This window comes from Phodopus roborovskii, unplaced genomic scaffold, assembly GCF_943737965.1.
Source record: "Phodopus roborovskii unplaced genomic scaffold, PHOROB, whole genome shotgun sequence".
Classification (NCBI taxonomy): Eukaryota; Metazoa; Chordata; class Mammalia; order Rodentia; family Cricetidae; genus Phodopus; species Phodopus roborovskii.
The window spans coordinates 310889-338789 of record NW_026126461.1 but is presented as its reverse complement, the minus strand read 5'-3'; the positions used below and the strand labels follow the sequence as shown (position 1 = coordinate 338789).

The following is a 27901-nucleotide window of genomic DNA, read 5'->3' as shown; positions in this document are numbered from 1 at the left end:
TCTGAAAACAGGACCCAGCAGTGCAGATGATGCACAGTGACCATTCACTAGCCACTCCTATGGGTCAGAGCTCCCTTCCTATCTTGGGCTTGCAGAAGGACACTGAGAGACTTCTCGGTGGCCCTGCCTGGGCTGCACCTGTTGGTTAGGCAGCGTTCTTCAAGTTGGATTCCAAGGAAATGCCTGAGGAGCTTCAGAGGTTGGCAACAGGCGTGGCTCTACTTCTAGTCCAAAAAGAGCTCCCATCTGGATTACAGATGGAGGGTCTGCCTGAAAGAAGGTTCTCCCGATGCAAGATGTGGTGCTCCTAACCACAGCAAAAACAATGGAGCGTAGACTTACTCAGTTTACTCAGTGGTACAGATTTGTCAGGCCAGGTGTGCTGGTACGTGCCCAGAACCCCAGCACCAGGGAGGCCAAGGCTGGAGGAGCTCAGGTGCCAGGCCAGCCTGGGCTGTGCGGTAAAGCCTGCCTCAAAAAATTAACAACAACAACAACAAACAATAACCACAACAAAAGCTAAAAATGTTTCCCCTGAGTTCTTTTCTTCTTTCCCTCTTTCTTTTTGCATTGCTAGACACAAAATTCTGAGTACAGGCTAGCTCTACCACTGAGCTACACACCTCGACTCACTTTTTATTTTGAGGAAGTGGGTGGTCAGGGTCTATGCCGTTTAGGCTCTCCTAAACTTTCAATCCTCCTGCCTCAGCCTCCTCAGTTCTGAGATTACAGGTGTGTGACATCATGCCTGGTCAGCATGAATGATGGCAATATAGGCATACTTCAGGGCAAGCAAGCTGGTCAGTGGGTGAAGGCTTAGGGCGACAAGCTTGACAGACTGAGTTTGAGCCCCATGACCTACATGGTGGAAGGACAGACATGATTCTTACCAGTTGTCCTCTGACTCCCACATGTGTGCTGTGGCGTGCACATGCCCAGAGAAATACCACCTCTCCCCTGAGTAAATAAATGTAATTAAAAAAAGTATAGCTGGGCAATGGCGGTACACATCTTTAATCCCAGCACTCGGGAGGCAGAGACAGGAGAATCTCTTCGAGTCCAAGGCCAGCCTGGTCTACAAATCAAGTTCCAGAGCAGTAAAATTCTGTTTGTCTTAAAAACAAACAAAAAGAACCCAGCAAAAAACAAAATAAACAAACAAGAAAACACACAGTCTGTCTGTCTGTGGTGGTTTGAAAGGAAATGCCCCCATAGCCTCATAGGGAGCGGCACTATTAGGAGGTGTGGCTTTGTTGGGGGAAGTGTGTCACTGGGGGTGGGCTTTGAGGTCTCAGATGCTCAAGCCTGGCCAGTTTGTGTCAGTCTCTCTTCTGCTGCCTGTGGATCAAGATGCAGAACTCTCAGCTCCTCTCCAGTACCCATGTCTGCTGCCATACTTCCTGCTATGCTGAAAAGGGACTAAACCTTGGACGCGCAAACCAGCTCCAATGAAATGTTTTCCTTTATAAGAGATGCCGAGGTCATGGTGTCTCTTCACAGCAATAGAAACCCTAGGAATCAATCTAGTCATCCATCCATCCATCCATCCATCCATCCATCCATCATCTTATCCATCCATCCATCCATCCATCCATCCATCCATCCATCCATCCATCCATCCATCCACTCTGTACACGTAAAAAATAACCTGGAAGCAGCAGACACTGTTAGCTGACCACTTTTCCCTCCCTCACCAACACAACACTTATTTTGTTGACACAGTAATGTGACTAGTTAAAAAAGAATTAATCTTCTCAAACTCTCGTGCAGACTGGGGTCACATGACCATAAGTTCAGGCATAAGAAATGGAGAACACTAGAGTGAATTTTAGGGAAAGCACAGTTGAGGGTAGATGTAGCTGGCTTGTGTGGCTGGCCCCTTCTTGACTTTACAGATTACAGCAGGAGCTAGCTGTCGTCTCATGACCAAGAGACAACCAACATGTAATCAACAGCGCTGAGGTAAGGTACACAGCCAATGGGAGCTACGCTTAAAAGCTCCAAGAGGGCCCTTGTGCTCATATGGCCTTTGTTTTAGACCTGAAAAGTAGGAACATTTGACAGCAGTCCGTCAGTGCTGCTATCTGTCTATTTTGACTCGATGCTGGAATGATCAAAGCAAACTTTCAGTTTTCCAAAGACATACTGAGCTGAGCTGAGGTTGCATTTAATTTGAGCTTAACAGGAAAACTTTTTGATTCAGTCATGTAAGGTCAAACACTCAGCTCTCCTAGTGTAGGGATTTATTATGTTGTCAGAGTATTTTCAAATTTCAGTGTAGAAAGAAACATGGAATGCCTGTGTCATGTGGAGGGTGGTAGACTATCATTCCAAAACAGGCCACTTTGGCATACTGGTTATTTTGAGTTAAAGACACCTGAAACAGAGCAGACGCAAGAATGGCTTCTGACTTCTCTGCTTTTCTCATAGAAACAAGAAATAAAACCTTCATGTGAGAGTTGACTTTGCTGTATCAGGAGAAGAGACATTCTTGGTCAGGAAGTCACGGGCTAAGAGAATTCTGTCTAAATACACCTTGTAAAAATATTTCTTGTCATCTTTTATCACTCAGTAGAAAACATTACAAACTCATCATAATGCAGATTTTTTTTTAAAAAAAAATCATACTTTGTGAATGTAAAAACAACTCTTCTGTTAAGGAGATAACTTATTCTGTGCCAAATATGAATGACCATGGTTCAGGAGCACAGATCCAAGCCATCCTGAGGGGTGCCACAAGCTTTTACAGTCACAGAGAATAAAGTCATGAATCAATATGTTTACAGAGGTGGGGGGAGAGAGGGAGGGAGGGAGAGAGAGAATATGAATCAACAGGTAGGGAGGGCTAACAGGGTCATGGCAGGGAGTACTTTTCTATTGGTTTCAGACACTGTCTTTATTGAGGATGAGGTCTTTCCTATGGGAATCGGATGCCATCTTTATTGCATTCTAGGCTTTAGGGTCCCTCCCTGGAGACTAGAGATCTGTGCTTAACCACACACTTCCATGTTTCACTGAGTAGTCAAGAGGATGTTAGCTGAGACACAGATGTTGGTGGTAAGTGGCTGTTAAAAGGAAGTAAAGGTCACTAGAGGTGACCTTTGAGGTTTCAAAAGCCCACCCCGTGCTACTCCCCTCCTGTCTGCCTTCTGTATTTGGGTCAGGATGTAAGCTCTAAGCAACTGCTCTAGCACCCTGTCTGCCTGCCTGTCACCATGCTCCCTGCCACAGTAATCATGATCTAACCCTTGGAAACTGAGAGCAAGCCCCCAGTTAGATGCTTTCTTTTCTAAGTATCTTTGACCATGGTGTCTCTTTACAGAGATAGAACAGCAACTAAGACACAAAGTATGTTTGTACAGAATACTCTTGCTTAACCAGAGTTATGGGCAAGCACCATGCTGGATGTGGCCACTGCCATTCTCTTGTATGCTTGGAAGAATAACTCACTGTCCTCTGCTGCATTTGGCATGGCCTGGCTCTTTGTTGCAGAGGCACTGTGTGCTCTGATACACAGCTCTTTGGTGGTGAGGGGCAGCATCGTGGCTCAGCAGAGCAGGTACCCGGGCACAGCTCCCTTCCAGGCCTATGCATCTTGGCAAGCTGCCCTGGTTGTGCCTTGCCCTTTTTCCTGCCCCAAGTTTCCGTGCTGGTTTTTAAATCAGTAGTAGTTCTGGACATCTGAGGGACTTCAGGCAGGTCTCAGGCAAGCTCCTCTGTTCTCTGCAGCTCTTCTCTGAACTCGTCTTAGAAGCAGCCCAACCTGTTCATTGTCTTCTTTTGTAGACTCCATGAAGGCAGCTGCTGCGCCTTGAACTTCACCATTCTGCTACGTCAGGGAAATGGTCTTCAAGGTAAAGTCTGTGAATCTAGTTTTCCGAGGAAATGTTCAAACCCGGATATCTTCAGACACCCTGAGACCTCTGCTGGTCCTGTTAAAGGCCCCGAGTCATGACTTCCAGGCACATATAATCCAGGGAAATGCCTGTGAGCTGTGGTCAGTGTTGGGGCTGGAATGTGAGTATCCCCACAGGCTCATGGTCCCCCGCTGGCTGATGCAGGCTGGCCAGGGCAGGCCTTGAAGGATAGCTTGGCTCTGCTTCTAGACCACCCTCCCGCCTCCTGATGGCAACAGCATGAACAAGTTCCTGCTGCCATGGACTGAGTCTCGGCAGCTACCAGACTTTCCTCCTCGTGCCAAGATGGACCGTGCCCCCTGACCTATGAGCCAAAACAAACTTTCACTCCCTTTAGATGCTTTGCCATAGTTAAAGTCACTAGTATAGTTCAGTTTTCCTCATTTGGCACATGCAGTTGTGAGATGCGACATTAAGTCCTTTTATGCACTACGAGCACAAAGTGCTTTTAAAATTCCTTGCCTAGAACGCATGGGCTGTAGGCTTGCGATTTCAGGGCACCAGTCTAGGTGAAAAGGGGCAGCTCAGGGTGATTTAATGAGTGATGGAAGCACTAGGAATATACACATGGCCTCAGTGACTATGGCTCTGCCCCAAACCAAACTGTGTATATGATTTAAATTAAGATGTTTCTATGATGAGATCCTGACCTGGCCTGGGGTTAGGGGCTCAAAAAAAGTCTCCAAAAAATACATGCATGGTCTGACCCTGGTACCTGTGGATGTGACTTCATTTACAAAAAAAATCTTTGTGGGGCTGAAGACACAAGAGCACTGGCTGCTCTTCCAGAGGTCCTGAGTTCAATTCCCAGCAACCACACAGTGGTTCACAACCATCTGTAATGAGATCTGGTGTCCTCTTCTGGTGTGCTGGCAGAACACTATATACATAATAAATACATCTTTTAAAAAGATCTTTGCAGATACAATTAAGGATCTTTGAAATCAAGAAGGCCACTGAAGATGGAGGCAGAGAGCAGAGTGATGTGGCCACAGCCAAGGGCCACCTGGGGCCACCATAAGGTGGGAAAATCAAGGAAGGGTCCTCCTTCAGAGCTTCGGGGGCAGCCCAGCCCTGCCAACTCCCGGAGTTTGGACCACCTGCCCTCTAAAACCATGACAGACTTCATCTCTGGTTTAAGCCAGTCAGTGTGGCCCTTTGTTCCTACAGCCATGGGAAATGGATGCCTTGGTCTTCACCTCTGTGTTAGCAACCCTTTCTGCCCTCATTCTCACTGGCCACTGCTCCACACAGTGGTAATGGACCCCAACGAGATAAGCAAGAGTGTGCAGAACTTTTCTGTGTGATCCAAGGCCATTCCCTCTATACTTAAAGGGATATACAAGCATTAAGAAGGGTCTGAGTGTGGATTATGGTGAAACGATGCCATTTCCAAGTGCCCATCATCTGTGGTTACTAGTAGATAGCTGTCTTTTGCACCCCACCAGTATGTTCAACCAAAGTGGCAGGCCCAGCATGCTCTGCCTCAGTTTTTGTTGTTAAAAACTGTCATTATGTCTACAAAAGACCTCACTCGCAGCAGTATACTATACAGAGGGGTCAAAAAAATTAACAGAGTTGTATTTAGGTTTATGTCTGACAAAATCACAATTAATCCCTTTGCTGGCATTTGGGCACTGTGGAGTTGGAGGTACAGACCTAGGTGTTCTGCCCAGCACTGCAGGGGACCCCGCCCACTGGCCTCCTCTGGGCACCTGTTTCTGAAGCAGAGAATCCTGCAGATGCTCTGAAGGAGCATATTTTGTCAAGCAGTCAGGTGTCTCAGAGAAGCCAGTATGTTCCCCAAGGGAAACAGAAGTCTAGTGATAGTTCAGGACTCTTGCCAGTAACCTCGAGCCCCTGGCCTCTGCCAGCATCAACTGCATTGACTAAGCAGGATCAAGCTTCCATAGTCAACTGGGTTCCTCTGGTCCATGACACACTCTGAGGACAATGGTGGGTACTGTCCTGCAGACCTTTTCCTAAATGGGTGGCAATAGCGAGCCTTCCTCTAGTTTTCTCCAATCACTTAATTCTGTCTTTTATTCTTGCCCCCAAGTCCATTTTTCACAAAGTAGCCAGAGCATGAATCTAAGTTGATATGTTTTAACTTACTTATTTATATTTTAGTAAAATATTTTTGAGATAGCTTCTCATATAGCCTAAGCAGGCCTCAAATTCACATGTAATTGAGGACGACTTTGAACTTCAGATCTTCACCTTTGCTTCCTTTGTGCTGGGATTACAGAAATGTGGTGCTTAGAATGGAAACTGAGGCTTCATGCTTGCTAAGTAGGCACCCTATCAGATGAGTTCAACCCAGCCCCTACCCGAATATAAATCAACTGAGTCCTTCCCCTACTCTCATTCCTATGGTTTCCTAGAGCCTATGCAGCTTAAAATCCGCATCCCAGCCAAGACCCACAGAGTTCCTCGAGGTGCCCCCCCCCCCCCCGCTCTCCTTCAATCTCAGATCCTACCATAACATGGAAATGAACAGCTGGTGACGACCATTACCATGGGTGACCCTGGAGACATTGTGAGGATTCCTGGGCCCCTTTTATCCCTATTTCTTTCCATACACTAACAGGTCTATCTCTGAAAGGTCTCCAAGGCACTTCAGGGCCGCCGCTGAGAACAACTGGCTAACACAGACCTTTTCACAACCCAGGCCCTACTGAACCGTGTGTTACTGGAGGCATTAAATCATGCCTGTCCTTCTGCCCCTCCTGTTCCAGGACACCTCCAGCATGTGCACTTACTCCCAAGTACTCTGTGGTTAGAAGCTTCTCGCCTGAGAGTTCTCCAAGCTGGGGCTGAATCAGCTCATCCTTGTCCAGGTCAGCTTCCATGATGTCATGATCCTCCTGTTTTGAAGGAGACAGGGTGAGAGAGTTCTGGACAACCACCCAGCCACAGTCCCCCCCAGAGTGTGCAGGCAGCTGCTGGGAAATGAGGTCTCAGAAGCTATCTGTCCCCTGCTCACAATCTCTCCATAAAGATGAGGGTGCAGAGCTGACAACTCCTGAGGAAGCTGGGCACGTGGTAAGTACTTCCACGGCTGTAGACACGAGGTCTAAAGGGCCCCTTTGCAGCCCTCACAGCAGGGATATCTCTACCTCTGGGAGGTCAAGGGATCAAGTGAAAGACCAAGCAGTTGGATCACAAGACAACTGGGAAACACTTCCACACACACAGGCCTTGTGAGGCTGTGAGGTGGTGGATGACAACTTGTTCTCTAGTGCTCATAGGTCATAAGAAGGCTCAGCACTTTGGTTTCAGTCATTGGAATACAATAATGGGCCCAGAGAGATGACTCAATGGTTGAATGTCTGTTGTGTAACTATAAGGAGCTATGTTCAGATCTCAGCACCTACAAAACAAGCTGGCTACAGTCCTACATACGCCTATAATCCAGTGCTGGAGGAGGGAAGATAGAGATAAGAGGATCATTAGGGCTTGCCAGCTACTAGCCTAGACAGAAAAAAGGAGAGCTCCAGGCTTAGGGAGAGACTGCCTCAAAGGATCGGCAGAGTGATGAAGGACACCCATTGCTCTCTTCTGATTTCTGTACATGCACAGAGGCATACATATATCACACATGTGTGCTCCAACACACACACACACACACACACACACACACACACACACACACACACACACGCACGCGCGCGCACACACACACACAAGTGAAATAACAAAGGGCACAATATTGTTGGGAAGATGGGCACACACTATTGTGGCTCTGAGGTCTACCCCTTCAAGAGTCAACCCTGCTAAGTGCCAAGGATGGTGTCATTGGAGTGCGGGAAGGTGAAAGGCCAATAGGACTGGCCAAACAAGGCACCTAAAAACTGCATATGGCTGATTCATGCTTGGTTTTGGAGAAGGAATTCCTAATCCAGAGCAGCAGCCAGTTGACAATGAGAATTTCCGTGAGGAGACACACAAGAGACAACAGCTTGAAGGTAAGTGGTTCCTTCATGAGTTCAAGGCCAGCCTGGACACAAAGTGAGTTCCAGGCCATTCAGGGCTATGTATTGAGATCCTGTATCATACAACAAACGAACAGACAAAACAATTCAGCTAAGATTTAATTCTTATTTGGGTCTGAGGCACATATCTTCGAGTCCCAGCAAATGAAAGGGCAGAAGAAACACAATAGGGCAAGACAACTTTGAAAAAGGAAGGGTTGGGGGAGGAAGACTCTGATTCCAGAGTTACTATCCAGGCAGAGTAATCCAGATTGTGTGCTGCTGGCAGAGGGACAGACAGGCTTATCAAAAACAGGAGAGGCAGAAGAGGACTCAGAAACAGATCCACACAAATGTTCCCAATTGGTCCTTTTTTTTTGAGTCTGGAATCTTCCCATGTTGCCCAGCATAGTCTTGAATTCTTGGGCTCAAGTGACCCTTCTAAACAGCCAAGACTACAAGTCCATGTCATCGTACCTGGCTAGCTTCCAACTGATTTTTGACAAAACAACACCGTAAGAGATACAGTAAACAACAGCTATACTGCCTAGGGACAGAGAGAAAAAATGTCTTTATGTTTTCAGTACAAATGTAAATTTCCCCACGAGTATTTTTGATCTGTGATTGGCTGAATCCTCAGGTACAGAATCTGGACACCAAGGGCCTACTGAAGACATCACTGGGCTGTATACAAACAGGGGGAGTGTGTGGCAGCCTTTTTCATTTCCTGCCAAGAGTCTCTTCCACATTAGATGGTCCTCTGTAGGTTAAATCACAAAGGGCCACATGAAGCAGCCTAGACCTTCGTGACGAGGTGTCAGCTGCACACAGAGGGAGCTGGCTGGTTCTGAGAATGAGCAGGGCATGGTGGAGGGGAGTCTCTGGTGACAATGCTCCCTAAGACAGGTCAACCAATGTGCTACGGATCCCTTGGACACCCAACAGCCTAACGGCTGGATCTGGTTCCCTTCAACTTCCCAGTGGGAAAAGGAAGCACCATTCTGAAATGTGGGTAGCCAGTGCCCATTTGAAGCCATCTTTTTGGTTGTTGGTGGAGTTACGGTTAGAACACAAAATGCCACCAAAGGCTCAAGTATTAAAGGCTTGAACTTTGTTCTGGAGATGTTATTTGGAGAGGGCCTGGATGGAAAGAGGGGGTCACTGGGGTGTGTTCTGGGGGTGACACCTTGCTCTGGCCCCTTCCTTGCTCTGTTTCCTGGAAGCCACGAGGGGAGCAGCCTCTGCGACATACTCTCATTGGGATGATGCTGTAGGCACCTCAGGCCCACGGCAATGGTAACCCTGAAACTGTGAGCCAAAGAAAATCTGCCCTTCCTTCAAATGATCTCCTGTTACTGACTAACCCAGTGGATTCCTGGTCTTTGGTGGATCAGATTGTGGGTAAATCAGCTCTAAAGCAGATAAGGGGTCATATAAGGGGTCATTGGGGGCCCAGGGCTGGGTTTAGAGCCAGACCCTGCAGTGAGGCTGCCTGACCTGAGTTGGCTGGGCTACATAGCCAGTGCTGTCTGCCACTTCTAGAGGGATCAGCTAGGGATGGATGGGCTGGCAAGAGCAGGGGATTTTGCTTCCCCAGGTGGCCCCTACAGGCAGGCCAGAAGCAGCATCGTGACAGGTTCCAGAGCTAGCCATGAGCAGCACTGCCTTCGTCACCTGTGGGATGCTGAGGTGACACCATCCCATCAGCTTCCATCTGAAAGCACTTATTCGAAGAGAAACTGAGGTCACCTCAGGTTTCCTTAGCATTTTATTCCTTACCTCTCATGTGACTCAGTGGGGAGTCCTCTGAACTACCTGTTGAAATGGAAAAATTAATAAAAGTCTAATAACTTAGACTCCAAAAGCCCAAATAGAAAAAGAAAAAACTTTCAAGCCTTTCCGAGTTTCCCAAAAGGCAACCCGACAGATAAGGCTAAACAAAGGACAGGGTACAGAGGCCTGGGAATAGATAACACCCCCAGCTGAGTCAACATTCCTCTGTCCTAAAGAAGATCAGATAGCTATCAATTCGTGGTTGTAAAAGTCCCTTCCTAGGAGATAATTAACAAACTTATTTCCTCTATAGCTTCCTGCTTAATTGCATCCTGCCTAAACACAGTTATTGTTTCATCCTATGTAACCATAAAAGCTTTGTAATCTCAAGACATCCAGTCTTTTGTACTTTCCCTTTAAAAAAAAAAAAAAAAAAAAAACCCTCAGCCAAAAAGCGGCAGCTTGTAATAAAAAGAACCCTTTGTTTTTACATTCGGTGTGTCCCCTCCTTGGTGGTGGATTTTTGGAGTGCCACGATCTGGGCATAACACTATTTGATTGGGAAACTTCTGGAGAGTAACATGGTGACTGACAGTCTAACCTTGAGTCTGGCCTTCAGCTCGGGCAGGTCCTTTCTGTCTAGGCTTTTCTAATTCAGCCTATAATGCCCTGTAGGAAAAGCCTGTTTCTGAGGCTATACAGTGGGGACTGGCTGGGTCTCTTAAGGACCTGTTGTCTGGCTTGTGACTGTTCCACAGGGCACAGTGAGTGAAAGAGACAGCCAAGACTGTAAAGACTGTAGTCTGGAACCCACAGATTCATTCTTTTCTCTTTACTGTCTGTCTAATAACAGATTGAGAATCCATGCTTATCCAACCCAGAATGCAGGCTGTCATCACTGCTGTGAGCTTAATCCAGGCCCAGGTCCAGTTTTCACAGTGAGGGCAGTTACAAGCACCAGAGGACCTGTCATCCTGAAATTTCACTCGGAGTTCCCCAAAGGTAATGCTATCCACCAACCCCTAGTCTGGGGTTACCTCTGGGAGGGGTAAGATTTATTATGGTGCTTGGCTTGGAGTTGAGTTTACAGAAATAGCAACACCTTAGGGATCAAATAGCATGTGTACATTATGTGATTGTTTCAGGAAAGTGACTGCTCCTTGGGAACCAAGGCAGCTGGCTCTGTGGTCTGGTGAGTGGCAGGCATGTGGGCCAGGTAGTATTTCCCCTCATCTCTAGGGAATGAGCCTTGGAGGCCTCAGCTGGAAATGGGCATGTGAATCACAGCTTCATGAGGTATTGGTGACACACCACTTCCCTGCCAAGCGGGAAAATGAAACACCAAGAAACAACAAAAGTCCACATTCCATTTCAAAGACAAAGAAACTCGATGGCTGACCTCAGCTCATACCTGCAGAAGTATTGCTTTCCCCAGGACAACAAGAACATATGTAAGACCCATTCACTTGCAAATCAAGCTATATGTACCCAAACTTGCCAACAGCACTCCTTAACTGCAATGATTGCAAAGCAAGCTAGTAAGAGTCACTTAAATATTCAGTCAATTTTGGTTTTTTTAAATTAACAAGTTAAAAGCTTTTTTTTTAAAAGTTGAAAGTACTTTAAAACGTTAATTATGTGTATGTATGTGTGTGCTTGTGCAATCATGCATACATGTGTGCATGGGAATGTCTGTGGAGCCTCCTTGATGTGGAATTACATGTGGTTGTGGATCAGCTACCCAGTGTGAGAGCTGGGCATTCAACTTGGGTCCTGGCTGTAAGAGCAATATGCATGATTACTTAGCCATTTCTCCAGCTTCCTCTCCCCCTTTTATGCAGCCTAGGCTGGCCTTGATCCTTCTGCTTCCACATCCCAGGTGCTAGGATTACAGGTGTGTACCACTGTACCTGGTGGATGTGGTGCTGGGGTTTGAACCCATGGCTTTGGGCACACTACATAAATATTCTACCAACTGAGCTACATCCCCAGCCCTGAAAGTGCTGTTTAATTAGATCCTTTGCTAATTGAAAGCTCTCTCCAACCTTCCAAAACAGGATGGGGTCTGCATCTGGTGGCTAATGTGTACATCACATCAAGGTGAGCTACCTTCAGTTGCAGCTTAATGATGTTAACTGAGATGAGAGAAAGAACCAGGGACTTATGGGTAACCTAAATACAATGAGGAAAAGGTGCTTCCCCTGCCTCAGTTTCTCTACTGCAACATGCAAGCAAATACTGTCTGTGATCTTGGGAACATAATGTTCACGCACAATGTTCTTGGTTTATAGTTCTGTACTGAGGTTCTAATTCAGGAAGATGGGATTCTTAATTTTCTCATATGGTAAGTGGGATCACCTGGCTGCCTCCTTTAAAATCACCACACATCAACTGAGGATATTTCTTAAGTCCTTTACTTTCTAAAACACTGTGGAACTGTGCAGATTCAGAGCAGTCACCATTGTGACTTCTGAGATTCACACACCAGTAAAAAGGAGGGCGTGCAGCAGAGGCCACTGAGCTCACCAGGAAGAGCAGCCGGTCAAAACCAGAGCACAGGGTTAGGACGGGAAAGGCTTGGGTTTTCTTTTTTTTTGTTTTGTTTTGTTTTTTTGTTTTTTCCCAAGACAGGGTTTCTCTCTGTAGCCCTGACTGTCCTGGAACTCTCTCTGTAGACCAGGCTGGCCTCGAACTCAGAGATCTGCCTGCCTTTCCCTGCATGCACAGCCACCACCCAGCTGGGAAGAGATTTTTTTCACCCTCACATCCAATAGAGGGCTAATATCCAAAATTTATAAAGAACTAAAAAACAAAACAAAACAACAACAACAAAACTGGACATCAAGAAAACCAACAACCCAATTAAACAAACAAACAAACAAACAAACAAAAAACTTGAATGACCGAAAAGCCATCAGGGAAATGCAAATCAAAACTACTGAGATCTCATCTTACACTTGTCAGAACAGTCAAGGTCAGTAAAACAAATGACATATGTTGCTGGTGAGGATATGAAGTAAGGGGAACACTTATCTGTTGTGAGTAGGAATGCAACGTGGCGGTCCTCAGAAATCTGGAAATTGATGGACTTCAAGATCCAGCTATACCACTCTTGGGCATACACCCAAAGAATGCTTCATCCCACCACAGAGACTTCCCCCGCTATGCTCACTGCTGCTCTATCCCTGATAGCCAGAAACTGGAAACCATCTAGATGCCTGACAATGGGTAGATAAGAAAATGTGGTACATTTACACAGTGGAACATCACTCAGTCACTGAAAAATGAAATTTGAAGGTAAATGAATAGAACTAGAAAAAAAAAAAATCATCGCGAGTGAGGTAACTCAGACCCAGAAGGACAAATTATGATACATGTCTTGCTCAGCCATCATCAGAGAAGCTTCCTCCTGCAACAGATGGGAACAAACACAGAGACCCACAGCCAGACAACATACAGAGCAAGACCTTGTAATGCTCAGCCCCAAAAGGGATGTCTTCATCAAATTCCTCCCCTCAGGACTCGGAAGCCTGCAGAAGAGGAGGTGGAGATAGTAAGAGCAGACAGGATGGAGGTCACCAAGGAAACAAGGCCTTCTAGACACAACAGGCAGGTACGAATATGAGCTCAAAGAGACTGTGGCCTGCACAGGGTCTGCACAGGTCGCACAGATGGGGTCCTAGAATTGGAAGGAGAAGTGGACACACCCCAACCCCTAACCCAGTAGCTATTTCTAACTGAGAACCACTTGCAAATGAAAATTTAGTATTCTCCAAGGGAGTCTCACTGGAGAAACTCTTAGGGTAGGCCCCATGTCCAGCAGCTGGCGATCAACACAAATGAAATGACTGGTTTCTCTGGGTTCTTTTTCTCATAATGTTATGTCAGGGCTTTTATTTTTTTAAAGCCTTACAGGCCCTTTGCACATATATTATGGCTTCTTCTAGTTTTTGTGTTTTTATGGTATCCCTATGTGTGTGAACATGTGTTTCTGTTTTTATATGCATTTCTTGAGCTTTTTCTTTGGCTCTTTTTCTTGTTTGGTTGTTTTGTCCAATTCTGGTTTGTTTATTTTTGTTGTATCTTGTTTTATTTTATTATTATTCCCTTAGATTTGTTTTCCAAGGAGAGACAGAAAGGGTGTGGATCTGGATGGGAGGAGAGGTGGAGGGAGCTGGGGAGAGTAAAGGGAGGAGGAAACTATAATCAGGATATTCTGTATGAAAAAAAAAAAAACTATTTCCAATTAACAAACAAAGAAACCCAGAGCCGACTACAGTTCCAGTCATGCTCTACAGATTAGCGTTGGTAGAGAAGCCAGAGGCTGTGGGCTGCAAGGAACCCACCACATGGCAGAAAACTCCTACAAGACAGGGTCTGCTGCCTGTGAGTGGCAGGCTCCACCTTTTGAGTGTGACATGCACTGAAACTAGCTGGAGTGTGCAGTTGATGAACCAGGTGGTGAGAGCCTGGGGCCTTCAGTGAGGAGGATGGCTCAGGTGTGTGAGCATGGGCGGGGCACTGCCTCTCACATACTGCTTCGCAGTGGCTCTTCCCCAATTCAAAAGGGAAGGGCAGTGCTGGGCCTACTCATGCAGGCCACACTTCAGTGTCCTGTGGATGCAAAGTATGGCCCTTACCTCACAGGGCTGGGTTCACTCTTGAGATAAGTAAGAGTGAAGGGCTCAGGAAATCATGGGCCCCAGAGCCCATGTTTCAACACGGGTATGAAGTTTTTATAGTTGGAAAACAAAACAAAGTCATAAATCAAGGCATTTTTCAAATATATTGGTGGAAATTAGTAGGTGTGTTACAATAACTCAGGGAACCCCCTGCCATGGGTCTCGGACACTATTCTGCTAACATTCTTAACTTGGGGGGGGGGTCGGTGGGAGCTACTTGGAGCTAGAGTGTCAACAGGATTTACCTGTTAGTTACGATGACGATGATTATGCCAGAAACAAAGATGAGCAATGAAGGAAGCTGAAGATAGCAGATCATTTTGCTTTGGATCTGCAACATTCCAACTCTTTACAACCACAAAGTTCTAATCCATTAATCAGCCTTGTAAAATCTTTAATACAGCTGTGGCTGCTTCCCGGGGTGGGGACTTGGGTTTATAGCCAGAGTCATCCATGAGCTGGTTACCTGGTGAATTTCTCTGAGTGACTCACGAATGCCCACAGAAAAGTATGTTTAAAAATCCACGTTGGGAAGGAAGGTAACGATGAACAAGGAAATGCTTGGAAAATAAATGCCTCTTTGGGGTGGGTCTTAAATACCATTGTTGGAGGAATGTACTAAAATTACTGCCTTTATGTTCTGGGGCAGAATGTACCAGGTTACTAGAGTGCAGTGATAACAATTACTCCAAGAATTAAGAATGCCTTAGGAAAAAAAAAAAGGCCCTGGAGCTGAGATGAATTGATGCTCTTAAGACAGGCGTCCCCACAGCAGTCCATGATCTTATGACACTACAAGATTCTTAACTGCAGGCTTCAGATACATAATACTCTAGACAAACCAGATTCTAAGCAGCTGGCCTGAAAACAGAACTAGGGTTGACCACTAAATGCATTTGAAAACTCAGATTCCTCCAAGATAGAGTGTAGGCAGCAGAAAGGACTCAAGTGGTTTCCCTAAGACAAGTGCGTCTCCAGTGTGCATTGAAAGAATTAGGGACTTGGACAAGCGAGAGAGCGAGCAAGCGTCTGAACTTGAGACCGCTTCCCAGCTGGCTAAGCTGTAAGCCTCCCTCTTTGTAAACACACAGGAAAGCCCTCCGCATGGGGGAGCTTGCAGGGGTGGACCCAGGTGAGCAGACTCGTGGTGTGACCTGCACATTTCCCCAGTGCATGCGCCCTGTTCCCTTTGTAGCAGTTTTCCTCCCCAGTCAGTGTGACTAATACACCAGTCCAATAACCAGCCACAAGCAGAGACCAGGGAAGCTAACACCCTGTTTCTGACATCAAGTCTACTGCTTCAACTGCTCAATTTGCTCAGTTCCCCTGTAACCCTGAATTCTAAGCAAAAACAGGGTAGGAAATATGGAGGTGCTGTTAATGATCCCAAAGGAGAGCGGAAACCCAGAAGTATATTTAATACATAGTGTCAATGATGCCTGGGAGAATCAAGGAGGCTTGACAGAACCAGAAGTGACTAGAGCAAACGCTTCAATGAGGCCAGAGAGCAAGGAGCTTGTTTGCCTTGGAACAGCTCTGTAGGAGCTACACGTGGTGTAGACAAGATGCAAGGGGAAAGCTCCTCACAGCGGGTGACAAAGACCCTGGGGGCATTGGGTAGGTGCTGAGCATTATGGAAACCACTTCCATGTTCATCAGAAAGTCCTAACAGTCTTACTGTATGTACTCAAGATACAGATGTTGCTGCAAGTAGGCAATGGCGTTGGAGAATGGGCAGCATGTCTCCCTAGTTGGCTTTGCGTTGGGTCAGTCAAAGAGCTAGTGAGGCAGTACTTAGGCCAGCACCTGCTGTCTGGGACACTCTTCAGACATCTGAGAAACTATGGGATGACTGCAGTGAACTGCCCACCTCCTGAAAGCAGAGCATCAGCCAGAGCCGTTCCAGACAGCTTGTGCGAGAGTAGTGGTTCTCACCCTGCTTAACGCTGCGATCCATGAATACAGTTGCTCATGTTGTGCTGACCCCCAACCACAACATTATTTTCGTGGCTACTTCACAACTGTAATTTTGCTATTGTTAGGAACCAAACTGTAAATATCTGATATGTGACCCCTGTGAAAGGGCTGTTCTACATCTAACGGGTCGCAACCCACATGTTAAGAAGCACGGTACTAGACTTTCTGCTATCACAAGCCTCGAGGACTTACAGATGACCCTGCAGTTATTTCCACCTGAGCCAGAGGAGAGCACGTGCACCGGAGGGGTGCCCTGGCACAAGGCACAAACAAGGTCGGTGCATCTTATGCTATAAACCAGGGCTGTGATTGGTCCAAACAAAGGACTGTGCTGAATACAAGCTCTCCTGGGGCTGCTAAGACTTACTTGGTGAGTTACTGGGACACTCTCCTGTGCTGCCTCTGCTGGGGTTGCAACATTATGCTCAGTGACAGGCTTCTGTCCTCAAGGAAAAAATACACACTGCAGAGCATGGTGCTGGCAGCTGAGGGGTCAGCAGGCTGAGCTCGGAAGGCAACAAGGCACAGTAGCACTTGAAGCTTCTCCTTGCCTAACCATAGTTCCTTTCTTTCCTTATACTATATGAGACCCGAGATAGAACTCAGGTCATAAGCCTTCACAGTAAGCACTTTTACCCTCCAAGCCATTTGTCAGCCCATTTAAAAATTTATTTATTCTAAACACAATTTCTGCCAGAGTAGAACAGAAGAACCCCCAGCCAACTGACCGGTACAGACTGGTATAGAAGGACTGAAGGAACAAACCCCCTAGAGACCAAGCCAGGGGGTGTCCCACTCCCCAGCTTGGAGTAGGGAGGGTGGGAAAACTATCACATTAGAATTGATTCTTATATGGGAAGGGATGCCCTTTTATGTCAGCACACATTCATAAAGAAACAACTATTCTTTGATATACTATGAATTCTAAAATAATATTCAGATGAACTTCAAATTTATCACAGGAAAGAAAAAAATAAAGAAAAAAGAAAATTTTCTAGCCTGACCTTGGGACAGCCAGGTCCCAGCCACACAATTCCTTCCTTATTTAACAGCCCCTTCTGACTCTGCCTCCTCCTCCCTCTCTCTTGGATGACTGTGTGTGTAGTATGAATGTGTATGAATGTTCGTGCATGCATATGTGTGTCTTATTTGATCACTTTGCACCTTACATAGTTAGGCAGGGTCTCTTGCTGAACCTGGAGCACGCACAGACTGCCAGGTTACACCCAGCCAGTTTGTCATGAAGATGGTGTCATCTTCATCTCCCAGCACTGTAATTACAGGCAGGCTCTCACACCTGCCTGGCTCCTAGGATCTGAACTCTGATCCCTGGGCTTGTGCAGCAAGCCCTTTCTCTCCTGAGCCATCTCCCCAGTCCTTGTCCCCTCTTTAACCCAAGAGGGAGGCAAAACATCTCATCCGGGTGCTTCCTATGCCGGGTTCCACCCTGTCTCCCATGACTCTGGCTCTCTCTAAGAATGAACAGGGAGCACGGTTTGCATCCAGTCACGGACCCTAGCGTGGCAACTCTACACGGGGTGTGGCACTCTCTGAACATCAAGGGTCTTCATAGGCTAGTGTACTGAATGCTTGGTCCCTAGCTAGTGGCATTATCTGGGTGGCTTCTGGGAATGTTAAGGGTGGGAGCCAGCTGGAGGAAGTGCTTCTGAAGGCTAAGTCTGCTTCCTGGTTTCTTAGCTGCTCTCTGCTTCCTGTCAGCCATGAGAGGACAGGCTCATGTTCCATGTTCCCACATGCTGTTCTGTGACACCATGGGCCTGGAACTGAGAGAGCCTGGACCCAACCAACCATAGACTGAACCCTCTGAAACCATGAGCCAAAGTAAATCTTTTAAGTTCTAGAGGGTATTTTGTGACAGCGACACACAAGTAACAGGGCCCTATTTCACAGTACTCTCATCAGCACTTGAAGCAAAGGGACTTCCCAGACAGGAACTCTGATGCTGAGTGAGGTGAGCACCCTTGTCAAGGCCTCACAGATGACAAATGGTGGGCAGGACTCGGGCCTGCGATGAGATGTCTTTCTGTATTTATATTTGCTACCCACTGACCTGACTGACATTCAGTACATTAAGCCATGTGCCTGTCCTTTTCTAGGGTCTTAAGAGGTACACAGGGCTCTCATGCTTGGCCCACACATTCCCTACTGTCCTGGACTTGGGATGAGGACAAAGACAGAATGTTGATCAAATGACACAAGACAAGAATTTGACCTAAGACTCCAGTAACCTGAAGCCATAAGCTGACCTGCTAGGAACATGTCCATCAGAAATCCAAACAGTACCTGTAACTTCAACCCCACCCTAAGGGTGCTTAGCCTTCTGAATCAGAGTTCTGCACTGCTCCAGGAAGAGGAGTCGACACCGTAATGTATGAAGGGGAGGTGGTAAACCAGCACTTATATATATTATGGGCTACAGATTAACTCAATGTCTAGAAACAGATCACTCATGACTTTCTACTCCAGTCTTAATGTGAAAACAAACTTAATAATGTGTGTGAAAGTATAAGGTAAATGAGGGTCTTACTGGGTGTGTGTGTGTTGACTACCAGCATGAGAAACTTGAGACTGTATTGGATGAGTTAGCACACAGGGGGATTGTATCAAAGGGTCCAGCCTCTTCAAAGAGCAATTTGGCAGGATCTAGTGAGGATGACAACCATCAAGTCTAGAAAAATGAACGTATGCAAGTGCACGTGTGTGCATGCGAGTGCTCGCGCGCACGCACGCACGCACGCACACGCACACACACGCACACACACGCACACACACACGCACGCGCGCACACGCACACACACACACACACACACACACACACACACACACACACACGGAAAGGAAGCTCTTGGTTGTACTAAACAAAACCCAGGAATGGAAAGAGAAACTGGTGGTCTGCTGTGTTTCTGCTTGGGTTTAGGTGTGCTGGTATGTAGGTGTGCATGGAAGCTACAGGTAAACTTCAGGTGTGCTCCCTCAGGCACTGTCTGTCTTGGGTTTAGAGACAGGGCCACCTTCTCCCTGGCCTGCAGCTTGCCAAGTAGTCTAGACCAGCTGGGCAGTGAGCCCAGATTCTTCTTGTCATTACCCCCAACCCTCAGTACAGGGTTTCAAGGATGACTCTGTGCCCAGTTTTTTTTTTTTTTTTACATGGGTTCTTGGGATGGAACTCAGGTCCTCATGCTCACACAGCAAGCCCTTTTTTGTATGCATGAGCTCCTAAAACCCCTGTGGACTGTTCTCCCAGCAGAGAAACATATTTCAGGGACATGGATAGGCTACCCGAAGCAAGTCATATAAAGGTTGAATATGAACGCTGAGTGAAAACAGCAAACTGGCAAATAACTTATACCTGTTAAGCCAGATGTATATTAAATGAAGGCAGAGCTAGCTCCATGGCAGAATGCTTGCCCAAGCAAGTACAAGGCTCTGGGTTCCATGTACAGAGCATTGCAAAACAGCAAACCACAAAACAACAGTGCACGCAGGAATATAAAGGCATCTTGAGGTGGGTTGGAGAAATGTCTCAGTGTTTATAAGGACCTGCTGATCTTGCAGAAGGCCCAGTTTCAAATTCTAGTACCCACATGGTGGCTCATAACAATCTGTAACTCCAGTCTCAGGGGATTGGATGCCCTCTTCTGACCTCTAAAGTCATCAGTCACAGTCACAGTCACAGTTACATGTGGTGCATAGACACAGACACACACGTACCCATAATAAATGAATGAGCGAATAATTAAAAATATCATGAGGGTTGGCAAGATGGCTCAGGCAAGGGTGCTGGCTGCCAAGCCTAACGACCGGGGTTCAATGCCTGAGGCGCACATGGTGGGATGAGAGAAGGGACTCCTGTAGGGTGTCCCCTGACCTCCACAGGTGTGCCGTGGCACGTGCACAGCCACTGTTGATGGACTTATTGTCTGTATATATTGTATATACTTACTGTATATAGTTTTTCCTATGTTAGTTGTAGCCTTCTTTTTGTACTAGACAAAAAGGGGGAATTGTGGTGACATATTATTTTTGATTAAAGCTTGCCTGATGATTCAGAAAGCAAAGTCAGCCTCAAACTATAGAGATCAGGCAATGGTGGCACACACCTTTAAGCCCAGGACTCAGGAGACAGATGTAGATGGATCTCTCTGAGTTCAAGGCCACCCAGGGCTACATGAAATTGAATCAGTCTAAAAGAGAAACAGAGCTCACACCTTTAATCCCAGCACTAGAGAGGTATAAAAGATAGAAGCAGGGTCTTCATTAATTAGTGTCTAGCTTCACTGGAGAGCACAGCAGACCGAGTGAATCTGAGGAGCAGTGATGTAGGGAGCAATCTGAGGATCGCCCCTTTGGTCTGAGCTGAGGTAGAGGTAGGAGCTAGTGGCCGGATGCTTTGCTTTTCTGATCTTTAGCTTGAAGCTTGAACCCCAATATCAGTATCTGGGTCTTTTATTTATTGTGCTACGCAGAACCTCCTCCCCACAGTAAGTATGTACATCTAGTACAAAATTCAAGAAAAAAATCATGACAGTACAGAATCATCTAGAGTTACATATTAGCTTTAAGGGAACAGCTAATCTGGAACGAGAGGGGCCATCAGGGAAGAGGGAAAGGGCAGAGTCGTGGTGTCTACTGAATGACCTTTTGCATTTTCTGGAAAGTTTAGACTGCTCCTTCAGGGGCTGGAGAGATGGCTCAGTGGTTATGACCAATGGCTGCTCTTTCAGAGGACCAGGGTTCAATTCTCAGCACCAACATGGTGGGTCGCAAACATCTGAAACTCTAGTCCCAGGGGATATGACACCCTTCTCTGACCTCCATATACACTATATGCACATGGTGTACAGACATACCTGAAGACAAAATAGCTGTACACATAAAAATAAATTAAACTTATTTAAAATTATAAAAAAAAAAAAAAACCAGCATGTGCTTCAGTGAAAGGGTAAGTGATCACATCCCCATGTGGCCCATTCCCTTCTCTACGAAGAATGTCTGGGGGCCACATGCATGGTAGGCTGGGAAGGCAGGTGGCTGGGAATCAGGACAGTGAAGCCAGGCGCAGGCCAGGGTGTGGACAGAAGAGGAAATGAAAGGGAGGTCGTAAGTGCTTTCAGACAGATGAGTCACGGGCTCTTGTCTGGAAGATGATGACAAGGAGAGAAAAGAGCCACAGGATCTCCAGCAGCTCCAGGAGCATGGGGACAGGCAAGTCACTCACAGACCTCACAGCTACACACGTGACATAAGTCACTTGTCAAATGCCGCAAGTCAGGGTTAGACACTGGGATGAGTACAGCTCTAGTCTGGGGTAGTCAGTAAAGTGGTCCATGTGGAGAAACTGACACACGCAGGGCCCCAAAGACTATCAAGGATGATGCCTACCATCACCCAAAGGCTTCCTCAATCTAGAAGTGAAGGAAGGTCACTAGCTGCCTGGTTCCAGTGCTCTGAGGCTCAGTTCAACTTCTCAACTTCCTTCCTCTTCTAGAACTAACGCTGACCTCTGGGGCCAGAGAAAGCCCACCAGTTAAGAGCATTTGTTGCTCTTACAGAGGACTCAAGTTCTGTTTCCATGACCCATGTGGCTGCTCACAACTGTCTATAACAGTTCCAGGACATCCAACGATCTCTTCTGGTCCCTTAGGGACACAGGTATACACGTGGTGCACTTACATGCAGGCAGGCTAGACATCCATATACGCATACACAAATAAACATAAAAAAAAAAAAAAAAACTAGAAAAGGGAGGAAAGGAAAGGAAAAGAAAAGAAGCCCAGCCGGGCAGTGGTGCTGCACACCATTAGTCCAGCACTCAGAAGACAGACAGTGGATCTCTGAGTTCAAGGCCATCATGAGCCAAGCTCCAGACAGCCAGGACCACACAGAGAAACTGTCTCAAAACAAACAAAAACAACAGAAAAAGCCCAAAAGGGATGTTCTTCCCAATCTCTAGTGACCTGACTCCCTTCCCTCTTCTTACTTGTCGAAAACACACCAGTACTCTACAGCTTCAACAGTCTCCCACTCAGTGCTTGAGCATCCTTTCTTCCCTCTGCTTACCGCAAGGTTCCCGATGTTCTTCCTACTCTCCTGTCTTCACAGCACCATGCCTTACTGACACTCACTACTATGTGTTTCTCTGCGTAAGGTCTGCTTTCCCACCATGGGAAATATCGACTTTGTTTGTTTAGTTCTCACTAGGGCTCAAGCAACTTCTACTAACAGAAACACCGTGTTTATTCAACATTCCCTTCTACAGAAACTGGATACAAATATGTGACAAGATATTGGAAAATGGAACTGGAGAGACTGCTCAGTACTTAAGTTCACCGGCTGCCTTTCCAGTGACCCAGGTTTGTATTGGTTCTCAGCACTGACATGGAGGTTCACAACCATCTCTAATCCTAAGGGATGTCTTCTTCCAGCCTCCACGGTCACTAAATGTATACAGTACACAGATAAATGTGCACACAAAACACCCATGCACATAAAATAAGAAAATGAAAAGCAAACACACAACAATAACAACAAAAAAGGGATGGAGATATGCTCAGTGGTTAAGAATACTTAATACTCTTGCAGAGTACCTTGATTTGGTTCCGAGCACCCATGTGAGAGCTCACAATCATCTGTAACTCCAGTGTTGATGAGATACTTTCCTATGAGTTCTTGGTCAAAGTGGCCCTAGGGTCCCACAAACAACACAAAATATTGCCATTGCTCTTGGCTGCTTACCAACACCCTTTGGTTGTAAGACATAGAGAAACCAAGCCAGAACTGACTGCAAAACTCCCTCCCACTGGTTTGTTTCCATAGTGCCTGAAGGCGCCATGCAAGCTGCTGGAGGGAAAGCCATCAATAGTATTACCCAGCGGAGAGCCCTGACAGCGACGGCGGCAACCATGCAACAGTGGCATGACGGTGACGGCGGCAACCAAGTACTCCAGGATTGAATTTGAGGCCTGTTCCACAGGAGGGAATTCAAGCCTGGTACTGTAAACCTGGTCAAACCCCAGCGCTCTAGAGGTCACAGGCCCTAGGGCAGCAGTGGGGAGGGAGAAGGGAATGGGATCCACTATGGTTGTCTTGTTAAATTGATAGGCTGTCAAATTTCTTCACAGTATTTATGTTTAAGCACATAGGCTAGTCCTGTCCCTGTCCTCGATCTTAGCCAGAGATGCTTCCCTCTGCCCCAGTTAGCAGTTAACTCAACATATAAGGGATATAGGAGTGGCTACTAAACCCTAAATGGGACATCTGAGCACCCCCTAACCGAGTTTCAGGGAACATCCTGGAAGAGGGGGAGGATGAGGAGGAATGCTGTGAAATGTTTTGTGACATGACATGGCCATGCCACTCACCTCACTACAACTATGGGAATCTGCATAAGGTCATAGGGTCAAGCCAGTAAGGCCAGTCAACATTCCATCAGGCAGCTCTAACTCTCAATCTCTCTCTCTCTCTCTCTCTCTCTCTCTCTCTCTCTCTCTCTCTCTCTCTCTCTCTCACACACACACACACACACACACACACACACGAAGTGGCAAAGGAAGGAGACATGTCAGGGTCCTGAGGGGAGCTGGGGGTAGGCATGATCAAGATACATTGTTCACATGTATGGAATTGACAAAGAATAAATAAAGAATATTTTACTTCAAAATGATAAATGTAATCACACATGGACTATACTAATATCCCAAAATGCCTGTGCCAATAAAAAGACCCTATATTCTACTTTAAAATATTAGGTAAGAGAGAAAAAAAATATTTACTATAAAGTATTGATTGACATTTCCTGGTTTCCATGGAAATGATATCAGACAAATATGGTTTGGAAAAGCCTTGGAATTGTGAGGTGTCTTCGAGCCCTCACCTTGTTTTGAGCCATCTGAAGTCTATTTCCATAGAAACCGGAGTGAAAATGAGGGCAGGAGTCATGAGTCAGTATGTTGGGCAGTTCCTCCCGGCCATGGTTTGGGGACCCAGGAGCTCTGCTGCAGAAATACATGAATTTAGAAACTGAAGGGTTCCAGAAAATGCGAAAGCCGCAATTGGGAAACACCGGCTTCCTTATTGAGGGGCTAGAAGCATGGCTGCCCCGTGAAAGCCACAACAGGTGACCATCTGTAGAGGCCACTCACAGACAAAGTCTAACTGCTGGCTCTGTGGACACATGTCCGGAAGAAAGTTCAGGGGGGTGAGCAATCTTACTGGTTTCAGTTGTGGGTGACAGTGTTGGATGGGAGCTGAAACTCTGAGCTCGAAACCATCTTGGCACTGGAATGCAGGTCACTGAGAGGGAACTGGCCCTTAATTTCCTGTTCTAGCCAGATGGACAGTGTGCTTCCCGTTTAAAATTATTCTACCCACATGCATACAGGCAAAACAGGCAAAGTTACCCTAAGCCTGGGGCTCTTATCTTAATGACATGCTCTCTTGGCTCACAAATCCTCATGGCTCCCCTCCCAGGGGCCCTTCCTTCTTTGGCCAGGCTCTGAACCAGTCCCCACTCAACGATGCAGCAGAAGGGAGGCTGGGTACACATGACTTCCCAGTAATTTCGTCTCTACCAATCACCACCCTGGGCCCTGAGTAAGATTCTGTGCCTCTCAAAGTTCTGCTTTTCTCATCTAGAAAATGGGGCTAAAATTAGCCCAGCTTGGAGCCATGTATGATGATGTAAGCCATAATCCCAGCATTAGGGAGGCTGAGGCAGCAGAGTTTGAGGCCAGCATGGACTATATATATAGTGAGAACCTGTCTTATAAAACCCAACCAAACTAACAACAGTAGTGGTGGTGCACGCCTATGATCCCAGCACTGGGGAGGCAGAGGCAGGTGGATCTCTGTGAGTTCGAGGACAGCCTGGTCTACACAGTGCGTTCCAGAACAGCCAGGGGGAAAAAGAGAAAAAGGAAGATGTGGGTGAATGTGAGCTGTGACCAGGTGCCATGATGACAAATGCATCAGCTCTGGACATGGAGAAAGCAGGGAGGGAGGATGGAGCCAGTGTTCAGTGGAGGATGCTGTGTGAGTCACAAAGTAACCATGTTTGTGTTGCCTCTACTAAATGTGTTCACGTCTGGGGTATTGCAAATCTTGTTCCTCCCTGCTAGCCAGTGCTTAAACTACCTGGAAACTAGACAAAACAGAACACACACCCAGCTCTTTTCTTTATTCCTGGCTACCCACCTACTATGGTGTGCTGTTGGTTTCTGTCAGGTTGACACAAATATAGATGTATTAAGAAAATGCTTTGCCAGGTGGTGGTGGTATACACCTTTAATCCCAGCACAGAGGCAAGTAGATCTCTGTGAGTTCGAGGCCAGCCTGGTTTGCAAAGTGAGTTCCAGGACAGCCAGGCCTGTTATAGAGAGAAACCCTTGAAAAACCAAAATAAAAGGGAGGAAGGACAGAAGGAGGGAAGGAAGAGAGGAAGGAAGGAAATACCTCCATAGGTTGGCCTGTAGGCAAGTCTGTAGGACACTTTATTGACTAATGATTGATGTGGGAGTGCCCAGTTTACTGTGGGTGGTACCAACCCTGGGCAGATGGCCTGAAGAAAGCAGGCTGAGCAAGCCTTGGGGCACAAGCCAGTAAGCCATGTTCCCCATGGTATCTGCATCAACTTCTGCCTTGAGTTCCTGCCCTGACTTTCCCTATGATGAATTATAAGCTGTAAAATGAAATAAACCCTTTCCTCTTTAAGCTGCTTCTGGCTGTGATGTTTTATTGCGGCGAATGAAACCCTAACTAAGACACGAAGGAACAGGAGTTAGACAAATACACTCTAGCACTCCCTACATAGGGCCAGAGTCAGCAATCCTAAGCCTGCTTCCCCTACTCACTGGTGAAACCACAATTAAAGTTCTTACCATGTTTCCCTAGACGTCTTAACCTCCAGCCCCCTAGTGCATGGTTCTCTGTGTCATAGTGTGTCCCTACCTCTTGGGCACCAAAAGGACAAAACAAATTTTCTTTCTTTCTTTTTCTTTTCTTTCTTTTCTTTTTTTCTTTCTCTCTTTTTTCTTTTCTTTCTTTCTTTCTTTCTTTCTTTCTTTCTTTCTTTCTTTCTTTCTTTTTTTTTTGAGACACAGTCTCAGTCTCTTACAGTTGAGGCTGGCATTAAACCCACCATGTAGCTGGGATTACAGGTGTGGGATTATAGGATTGGTTTATGCGGTGCACACTTGAAAGCACTTCACCAACTGTGATAGATCCTCAGCCCACAGAAACACTGTTCAGTAATGGGTATCTCCAGATATGTAGCCTTACAGAACCTCACATTTTCCTACTAACATATGCAGTGTTAAGTCCCTGCAGGCCCCATCTCTGTGGTACCTGTGTTTCCTCCAAAGCCAGGAGATGATGGGCTGCAGAAACACCGTACCACAAGTGGCTGCTGCACAGCTCAGCATGGTGGGTTAGAAACAATAATGGGGATAATGAGGATAACGACTAGCAAATTTCAAAAGTTTAAGACACTCAATGTAGATGGATTTTTCTTTGGGCTGCCAGCTCACAATCCATGACATGGAAACTTACTATGAAAGCTTAGCCTATAGGTTAGGCTTGTTCCTAACCAGCCCTTATAACCCATTTCTTTTAATCTATGTTCTTTTATGTGGCTTGGTTACCTTTACTCTGGGCTGTCACCCTGTTTCCTCTCCATCTGGTAAGCGACTTCCCAGAGCTCTCTGTGTCTAGAAGTCCTGGCTATACCTCCTGTCTAGTCATTGGCCATTTAGCTTTTTATTAAACCAATCCCAGTGGCACATCTTCCAATAGTGTAAAGGAATATTCTATAACACCTAGGCACCACCCTGCATGCTTTGCCCCCCCCCATCCATTACTGAAGCCTGCACCTATAGAAAGATTATAAAAACCACCACAGTCTGGTCTTGCTTTGGATGTAACCCTTGGGCCATGTGTTGATGAAATATCTAAGGAGGATAATGTAAGTTTTTCTGTAACCAATGCAACAGAGCAAATACAAAAGGTGATCTTTGTTTGTTTGTTTTCTGAGACATGGTTTCTCTGTAGCTTTGGAGCCTGTCCTGGAACTTGCTCTATAGACCAGAACTACCCAGTAACAGGGCAATCTTTAAAAACAGGCTTCTTAGCTGGGCAGTGGTGGCCCACGCCTTTAATCCCAGCAGTTGGGAGGCAAAGGCAGGCAGATGTCCGTGAGTTTGAGGTCAGTCTGGTCTATGGTGAGTTACAGGACACACAGAAACTACACAGGACTACACAGAAAGACCCTGTCTCAAAAAACAAACAAACAAAAACCCTCCAAAACAAAACAAAATGAAAGTAAAAAATCCAAAAATGCATTTATTTTTATAACTTTTAAAATTAAACTAGCAACTTAAAAGTCCCTGAGCTGTCTGATAGACATAAAGGATCTCTGTACTATTTTTCCTGTGAAGCTAAAATTGCCGAAGATGGAAAAAGTTTCAAAAACCCAGACACCGAAGAACAAGCATGGTGGAGAAGTATCCAGAAAACCCTGCGTCAGAGACACAAGCACCTTGGTGATGACAGACTGGCACAGTGC

At 46.3% G+C, this 27901-nt stretch overlaps 1 protein-coding gene across 1 annotated transcript in view; it reads right to left on the bottom strand.

The window, feature by feature from the left end:
• Armc9 (armadillo repeat containing 9) overlaps positions 1-27901 on the bottom strand; it is a 91369-nt gene that overhangs the window by 1352 nt on the left and 62116 nt on the right. Inside the window, exon 20 of the mRNA XM_051190705.1 lies at positions 6680-6784. Within this exon, the coding sequence (XP_051046662.1) occupies positions 6680-6784 (105 nt within the window). The remainder of the gene's footprint in view (positions 1-6679; positions 6785-27901) is intronic.